The following is a 9,300-nucleotide window of genomic DNA, read 5'->3' as shown; positions in this document are numbered from 1 at the left end:
TGTCTCAAAAATAAATAAACATTAAAAAAAATTTTTTTTTAAAAATAGACTTGGAGGGGCGCCTGGGTGGCGCAGTCGGTTAAGCGTCCGACTTCAGCCAGGTCACGATCTCGCGGTCCGTGAGTTCGAGCCCCGCGTCAGGCTCTGGGCTGATGGCTCGGAGCCTGGAGCCTGTTTCCGATTCTGTGTCTCCCTCTCTCTCTGCCCCTCCCCCGTTCATGCTCTGTCTCTCTCTGTCCCAAAAATAAAAAAAACGTTGAAAAAAAAAAAAAAAAATAAAAAAAAAAAAAAAAATAGACTTGGAGAGCTGGATAGGGTGCCTGGGTGGCTCTGGGTTTCAGCTCTAGTCACGATCTCACAGTATGTGGATTTGAGCCACATATTAGGCTCCACACTGACAGCAGGGAGCCTGCTTGGGATTCTCTCTCTCTTTCTCTTTCTGCCCCTCCCCTGCTTGCACACTCTCCCTAAGTAAATAAATATTGAAAAAAAAAAAAAAAAAAAAAAAAAAAAAAAGACGTGGGGAGCCGGAAAGGAATTAGTGAAATTGCTAACAAAGGAAACCACCTGCCGACCTGTCACTTGCTTCTGTGGGGATGGACAGGGAAAATGTTATGAATATGAGGAACCACACATCTGTGAGAATTTAAGAACGGGGAAAATCAATTCCCATTTAAAAAAAATTTTTTTTAATGTTTGTTTATTTTTGAGACACACACACACACACACACACACACACACAGTATGAGCGGGGGAGGGGCAGAGAGAGCCAAAGACACAGAATCTGAAGCAGGATCCAGGCTCTGAGCTGTCAGCACAGAGCCCATTGTGGGGCTTAAACCCACGAGCTGTGGGATCATAACCTGAGCCGAAGCTGGACACAACCGACTGAGCCATCCAGGCATCCCAATTCTCATTTTGTTTTGAATGTACATGGAAGTATAAAGAAATACACCAAGATGTGACTTGTTATTTGCTTCTTTATGTGCTTTTTTACGCATTTCCAAAATTATCAACCATTAACAATAGTTCAAAAACCACAAATGAACTAACTTTGTTGACAGCATCCTGGAAAATCCCTATGACTATTTTTCTACTTTAGAAAGGGAACAAATAAAATATTATTTAAATGATTACAATGGTGATTACAATTCCAGAAGCTAACATTGTCAAAGGTGACGGGGGAGTGGGAGGAGGAAGGGTGAAATTAGAGGTGAAAGGCATTGTGATCGTTATAATTAGGACTTAAGTGCCCTTGAAGGAGCAAAAAGAATTTATCAAAAACCTAGTGGCAAAAAACAGGTATTTCTAGGCTCACAAGGAATTAAACAAATTTTTAAAAATTCAAATCAATAAGAAAATGACGGATAGAGACTAAATGACCTAAAACCTATACCTGAAGGTCATGAAGTAGGGCATGATCTGACTACGTCAGGACCCCTGCACAACATCCCAAAGAGCCAAGTAGGAACATGCTATTTGTGCTTAGAGAACAGCCTATAAATAGAGACTTAATCTTCTGGGCTTCAAGTGGCAAGTCACAAATGATAATCAGACTCAATCTTAATCTGATTGCAGCCTTTTCCCTTCCTTGCTGATTTGGTGTAGGAGTTCTCAAACTCTAGATATACCTCCCATGTCTTCTCAATAGAAGGAAAGGTTTATTTCCATAGTTTTTCCACTTTAAAGCTTTAGCCCCTGTTATCATTTATAAGTAGCAATATGATTTTATATTTTATATAAATGATAATTTCCTTAGATTAAGAGAATTATTACATGCTTATTTTATGGAAAATATTGATATTTTGAGGCTGTTGTGGGCTGATTTTGTGTCTCCCCCAAAATTCATACGTTGAAGCCCTAACTCCCCGGTATCTCAGAATATGGCTGTATTTTGAGATAGGACCTTTTAAAAAAGGTGACAAAGTTAAAAAATGAGGCCTTTAGGGTGGGCCGTACTCCAATATGATTGGTGTCCCCATAAGAAGAGGAAATCTGAACACACAGACACCAGGGATTTGCACACAGAGAGGAAAGGCCATATGAGGACACAGAACGCAGCCATCTGCAAGTCAAGGAGAGAGGGAGGCCTCAGAAGAAACCAAACCTGCCAACAACAGTTTCATTTTGAACTTCAAGCCTCCAGAACTGTGAGAAAATAAATTTCTGTTGTTTAAGCCCCCCAGTCTGTGGTACTTTGTTATGGCCGCCAGAGCGAACGAATACAGGGGCGTGCTTCATACAGCATGATGTACTACAAAGAGCTCCATGTTCTGTCACAAGTATCAGAATGCATAACCTCTCCTGAAATGGTCACGCCAAAGGTCTGTCCTACAAAATGCAGTCACAAATTTTCAGGTGGAAGAAGTCATTTAATGTCAAAGGAAATTTGCACTAGAAAACCATTTTCTTCTTTGGGCTTACTCTCCAACAAAAGTGAAAAGCGCTAACGCTTTGCAGCCAGACACATATGCATACGAATCGCAGTTGTGTGCTCCTGGCTGCACTCCGCTCGCTCAGATGAAAGGTTGTCACCTCTTGGGACCCCAATTTCATCATCCCTACACCAGGGACAATACCAAGATAAAAGAGTAAGGAAGATAATCTTTCCAGTGACCACCACCCAGTAGGCCTCAAAGTAGAAAACACTGGCTTCCTCCTCCCACTTCACGCCCCACAATTTATTTAGCTTCCAAAATGATCACTTTTTCGCAAACCACCCAGTGCATTTCCCACAAAACAGCTATTCCACTTCCACCATGCCAAATGATCAAGTAAGCCCGAAGACAGAGGTTGGAATATCTCTTCAGAGGTTCCCAACCTCTTATAGTGGTTATCTCAAAACACATCTGCCTCTGGCCCACAGGATGATGCTGATAGTAGTTTCTAATCCCCATGGCTACTCCCATCTCACTTCTCCCTACAAAGAAAGGTTGAAAGACACTGCCTTCAAATCAGGTTCTCACTCTACTCAGTTTTAAAACTCCTCCTGGGGAGCAAAAGGTAGCTGTCTCTAATTCACCAAAAAAAGAAAAACAGGTTAAGTCTGAGTTTTAAAGCTTAGATCAAAAGCTTGCAAAAATGATACTGTCATCTAGACAATTACAACTTTTAGTTTTCACACTAAAAAGACATTTAAAGATTAACTAAAAAGAGAAACTAAAGATTAACTAAAAAGAGAAAAGGAGAGGATGAAAATGTATACAATTACATAAAAATTCAAAATATTAGGTTTATGCAGGTAACAGCAGGCCACTGTCTGTAGCCTAATAAAACAGTTTTCTTGACAAATCTGTCATCTTGGCAGAGCAAGAACTCAGGCTCTAGATTCAAATTAAAATCCTAATTCTACTACGAACAGCTGTATGCCACTATCTGGACAAATTAACTCTCTGAATCTCCATTCCCCAATCTATCAGTGGGAGTAATATAGACTATGTCAGAGAGTTGTGCATTTAAGCACAATGCCTTGGTAGCTTTTCTTTATTATTACTTTCTGTCATAAACAGCCATGGCCTTCTAGCACATTTATTGTATTTCTAACACCAGGAATAACACCTGAATATCATATTAACAGAGGTGTTATAAACCATCCTACATGACATTTATTGACATGTCTTTTGAAAAGATGAAAAGCTAATTGGTGGGTGGAGGAAAGTATAAAGGGGAAGAAAAATAATTAAGACAAAAGGTAGGGTGACTGGCTAGCTCAGTGTATAGAGCATGCAACTCTCAATCTTCAGGTCGAGTAGGCAGAAAGCCTACTTAAAAAAATATATTTTTAATAAAATAAAATAAAAGACAAGAATAGTCTGCTCTGAGTATGGATGCTAACTCATTAAAGATCTGAAGATGGGTTAAATCTCAAGCCACATAGGAGCAAAGACAAACAAAAAATAAAAACAAGACCAAAGAGTGTTTCCATTCAAACTCCACTGAGATTTGAGCACCTACTGTGTATCGTGCTTTCCCTGACCTCTCCTCATTTCATGCACACGGTAAAGTAACTCTCGGAGGCATTCTCCTATAGCCCCCGGTAGAAACTAAGGGTGAGATGTTAAGTGACCTGCCCAAGGTCACAAGGCCAGAAATTTGGAGGAATCTGTTTATCCTTCCATCTTATTTCTCAAAAGCTGAGGGAAAAATTAGCCCCGTAGACATTCATTATCTGTCCATTGACTGTATTACCTGGTTAGATTAGATAATTTACATACCATTGCCCTACCTTCTTCTCCACCAATGCTTATACTCTCTTCCCAGACTTTATTTCCCTCTAATCATGAGCCTTAGGCCAACAAATAGCAATCCTCACCCCCCCTTACCCCCATCGATTTCTGTGGTTGAAAACAGCACTTAATCCATACTCTGTGGTTGAAAACAGCATTAAATCCATGCTCCTATTTAATATACATGAAAACTTCACACACGCACCCTCCAGAATTTCTGATACACCACCCTACAATCCAGATGGACTACCCTCTACACATCCCCACCCAAAAGTTTTACTTTTCATAGTTTGAATTGCTAAAAACAATTTTCCCAATATAAAGTTGTAATAATGCCATCTATACTCCTTAGAAATGATTATATACCCCTTGAAAATCACTGGTTCAGAGAAAGATACAACCAAATCCGTTGAAAACAAAGTGCAATGAGTAACTGAAGGGTTGGGCTTTGCATAGAATCTACAAAAAGACAGCATTTGTCCAGACCTAAAGATGTCCTAATACTAAGCAAACAGCACAAGTTTTAAGGGAATTATCCCTACGGTCAGGAAAAGCAATTCGCTATACTACCCGCCACCTAACAGAAATGTCTTTGAAACATCTAAGGCTGTTCTGGCTGAAGGATGAGAAACCCTGGGTCACCATTTCCCTCCCCCGTGCCTAAAGCAGACATCATTATGGGATCACAGCTCCTTCCTGATGAGCCCAGAGGCTCCCAACCACAGGCACTCCAAGCAACTACTGTCAGAGCTGGCCCACAAAATGAATCTCCATTCTAATTACATATATGCCAAGCATCACTCTGACCCAAAAGCTTACTCTCAGCAAAAACGGAAGTTCCTTATGCTGCCATCTACCTGGTTTCCAAGCTAAGTGGTCTATCTCCCACTAACCAAGCAGTGTATCTCTGAAAAGTCTCTTCAACTCTAGATGGACAAAAATTAAAACTTGAGGCCCCACCTAATTGATGGTCAGACTCTAAGCTGGATATATCCCTTCCAAGTATAGAAGTTATTTGCCAGGTTGACAGCAACTAGCTGGCCTCTCTCCTTGACAACTCTTCAGTCATACATTGAATTATTAAAGCAAGACCAACAGGAGTCAGCCGCTGAAAACCAGTGTGTGCAATTTACCTTCACTCCAATGTCACTTGGGGTATAAACTCCAAAAGACACTGCTGTATGGGAGAACAATTCAACCATTTCAGAGTTCTGAGAAAGAGTTCTGAACACCAGCCAAAGAGGATCATCTGCTATGGGGAAAGTATTTGAAGAAGATCTAGCAGTAAGAGGCAGCCTGAGAAGTTCACAGCACAGTGTGACCAAGTTCGGAGCGTGAAGTCAATACAAAAGGTTCAAAACTGCAATATCTCCCAAGCAAAAACAAAAGACCTTTGAACCCATGAGAGCTGAGGATGAAGAATCAAATATGACTTCAAAGACTAGATAGAAAAATAACCACGAGAAAGAAAGTGCAACAAAAATCTGGGGCAAAACAGGAGATTAGCAGGTAGAAGAGAGTCTCAGGAGTTTAGTAGGTGAGAGATTAGCAGGTAATCTCCAGGTGGGAGATTAGCAGTTTACAGATGTGTATCTGGGAGCCACCCTACTCACTGAGAGAGAAGAGCAAATAAAGCCAAGTTCTGGGGGTAGACGGAAAAGAAGGGCAGAAAAATGAGAACCCATATTAGAAGGCACCAGAGAAGTTAGAGAAACCAGGATGCTAGAGTCTAAATAATAATAATATTCTTTTAATAGCAGCAAACATTGATATAGTACCTAACACCCCACAGGCACCTTTCTAAAATGCTTGACGTTTAGGTCAGTTAAACAACCCTATGCAAATAGGTGTTAAATTGTTATTCCTATTTTACAGATGAGGAAAAGGAAGCACAAGAAGTAGGTGACTTCCCTGAGGTCACATATTGAGAAGCAGAACTGGGATTTTGGAACCAAATCTAAGCAAACCTGTATCTAGAGTCCATCCTCCTAAATCACTAGACCACAAGTCCTCTCCTCAGTTAAGACTCCTGTCTCCACTTAACTCAAGCAAACCGCTGAACTTAGCTCTAAGTCTCAGTTTCCTTGCCTGTAAAAGGGGGGTAACATTGGCCCTCCCTACCTTCCAAGGCTTTGGGGAGCGTCTGATGAAAGAGCAAATGGGAAAGCCCTGTGTAATTTAATTAAGCTTTGTGTAACGGTGAGCTGCTGTTCCCTACCAGGCTCACGTCCATCTAACTTACCAGCTTTCTTAGCAGAATTTGGAAACAGGAGTGTAGAGAGAACAGAGATCAAAGAATATAAACTTACGATGACATTTCAAGTGCTTTTGGTTAGATAAAATTTCCATGACTCCATTAAAACATAATCAGATTTCTCACTACCGCCCCGCAATTGCTTTCTTATCTTGAACATAAACTAGAACAGGATGCCTTTCTGGACAGCATGCCTTAGTACACGAAAAGGACCTCTGAAACCTGGGGCTGTAAAAACTAAGGAGAGTGAAGGGACAAGGGCACTACATCATGGATGTAAAAGAATCGATGATATAAAAGACGGCTGCACTGTTATTCTAATCAGTAATAATAATAACAACAACAACAACAACAACAACAATAATAGCAGTGGGTGAGGATGGCTCTGCATTCAACTAGGGGAACAACACGGTGGTCCCATGGTCTCAGCCCGGATCCCTTCACTCTGAAGGAGTAGCCAGGATGCTGTCTGGGCGCTACTGAGGGGGATAAACTGAAACGCACAGCCCTCGGGACCGCTGACCTTCGGAACTGGTCCCCTCGCATCAACTCGGCTCTCAACAGCTCTACTAGCGGCCACCACTGCCCCAAGTTCTCTCTCCCTAAAGCCCTCAAACGGTGCTGGGGCGCCGCCTTCCCCACCCCCCCCCCCAGCACTCACCTCTAAAGTTTTCACCAAGATCTTCATGTACATCTCAGAGATGCCCAAAGACACCCCGAAGGCCGAAGGCAGGAGGATGAGGCAGATCACCAGCGTCAACCAGGTGGAAAGGATCTTCCCGGCCAGCTCTGCGCCCTCCATGGCTCGGCGCACCCTCTCCGAAGGAGTCCACGGGAGACAGCTGTCCCTGTCCCCAGGCAGTGGGGCAGCAGCTCCGGGAGCGGAGGCGCGGAGCCGGGCTCCGGAGAGTCAGAGCCGCCGCCTCCTGGCACTCACCTCTGCGGGGAAAGAAAAAAAAAGGAAGGAAAAAACTTTCAGAACGACGGCAATTTCCTTCCTTCCCTTTCGGGCTCCTCCCGGCCCGGCCGGTTAACTCTTTCTCCGCTGGAGGCCCAGGCCAGCGCCGAAACCACAGCAGCGGGCACAGACCTGGTCGTGCCGGCCAGAGGACGGGAGCTGGGGGGTGAGCGAAGTGACACGGCGGCGCGGGCAGGACAGAGCAGTCGGGAACGCGCCCCACCCTTGTGCCTAATTTCCTCTGGGTGGCGATTACGACGACTCAACGGCTGACTCACAGAGGCCCTCCCGGAGGCCCTCCCCGAGCGCGGATCCCTGCGGGCGCACCGCACCACTGCACACCGGCCACTTCCACAGCCGTGCGGAAAGGGCCCCAGGCCGAGCACCGTGCCGGAGGCAGGCTGCGCTTCCGCGCCCGGCGCCCTATTTCTGCGCCCTGCCCGCGCCCCACCTCCCCCGCCACCCAACGGGGAGCTTCCAGGCGGGAATCTGCACCGCCAGCGCCGCAGCCTCCCGGGAGGCCTCCCTTCTTCCCCGCGCCCCGCCTCCCCCAGCACGCCTAGCCAAGGTCCTTTAGGGAGCAGAGTTTTCTGCAAAATGTTCGCATTTCTTCACCTCCAGAATGAACTCTGACGCACCCGGGACTCTTGAGAAGGTCACGTTTGTGTGGTTGTAAAACAACCTCTTTAGAAGAGCTTTCAAGAAGAGGGAAAGGCACAGAGCGCCGCTGAGCCGCGGTTTGCGCCGCTTTTGCAGGTCTCCCACGCCTCTCTGCCCTCTCCCCTGAGCGGCTGTGCGGCTCTCTCTTGCTCCCCGGGAGAGGGGAAAGCTCTCTCCACGAGTCTCCTACTCCACTCAGCCGCCATCTCCCTGGCACAGGAATCCTTGGGCTGGGGGGTCCCTCTCTTCCTGGGGGAAGATTCCAACCAGTTTGCCCAACCGTTCACCCAACACCCTGAGCGCACAGAAGCTGCAGAAAAATGCCAGGCCGGCTCAAATCTTCACCACGCTGACGCGCGCCTCCTGGGCGTTCAGTTCCCCTCACGCACAGCCGCCTTGCTAGCCCTTACTGGAACAATGAAAGGCAAAACCCTATGTGGCTGTTTGCTTCACTGCAGCTCATGTCTCTTGGGGACCTACTCTGTTTTTAAGAACGAACCTGAGATGGGATGTCCAGACTGTAGGAGACAGAAAATCAGGCTGCCCAGGGCTTCCGGATCATTACCGAATGAGACCAAAGTCTCCTACAGACGGGTCTCTTTCAGGTGTTATTTCAAGCTGGAAAAACTGGGAGGGCAAGCGAACTGAATTGAAGCAGTATTGATAGCAAATACTGTAAAGAGAGCTGCCCCTGCCTAGGGTGTGGAGGAAGTGGGGTGCAGAAAGATGCAGAGAAGCCCCAAACCAAAGAATGTAAATGTTTGCCCTCTGCACCTTCTGCCAGGTGTGTATCACAACCTCCTCCCCAGCTAAGAAAGAAAAAAAAAATTATGATTTGGTCATGCGAACCAAGTTATGAATAAAGAAGTTTTAGGGGCTTGGCTTCTCTGTATGTTCTGCCAGTTTTCAAAAACAAGGAAGACACAATTGCCAAAATCTGTCCAGAGTCCTTGCTGAAAATAAACATATATTTAGCATAAAACCTCAAAGATTATTCTGAGGTGCCTGGGTGGCTCAGTCGATTGAGCATCCGACTTGGGCTCAGGTCATGATCTCATGGTTAGTGAGTTCAAGCCCCATAGTGGGGGGGGAGGGGGGGGGCTCTGTGCTGACAGCTCAGAACCTGGAGCCTGCCTCCCATTCTGTGTGTATGTCTCTCTCTCTCTCTCTCTCTGCCTCTACCCCACTCATACTTTGTGTGT

The 9,300-nt window shown here is 45.2% G+C and overlaps 1 protein-coding gene across 2 annotated transcripts in view; it reads right to left on the bottom strand.

The window, feature by feature from the left end:
* The window catches only part of GPAT3 (glycerol-3-phosphate acyltransferase 3), a 61,144-nt gene extending 53,760 nt beyond the window's left edge, over nt 1-7,384 (bottom strand). For both annotated transcript variants that reach the window (XM_049630806.1, XM_049630807.1), the window contains exon 1: nt 7,142-7,384. In XM_049630806.1, coding sequence (XP_049486763.1) covers nt 7,142-7,282 — 141 coding nt within the window. In that variant the 5' untranslated portion in view covers nt 7,283-7,384. The remainder of the gene's footprint in view (nt 1-7,141) is intronic.
* Between the last annotated feature and the right edge of the window lie 1,916 nt (nt 7,385-9,300).

This window comes from Panthera uncia, chromosome B1 (genome assembly GCF_023721935.1).
Source record: "Panthera uncia isolate 11264 chromosome B1, Puncia_PCG_1.0, whole genome shotgun sequence".
In the NCBI taxonomy this organism is placed as follows: Eukaryota; Metazoa; Chordata; class Mammalia; order Carnivora; family Felidae; genus Panthera; species Panthera uncia.
This window is presented reverse-complemented; position numbering and strand designations above follow the sequence as displayed.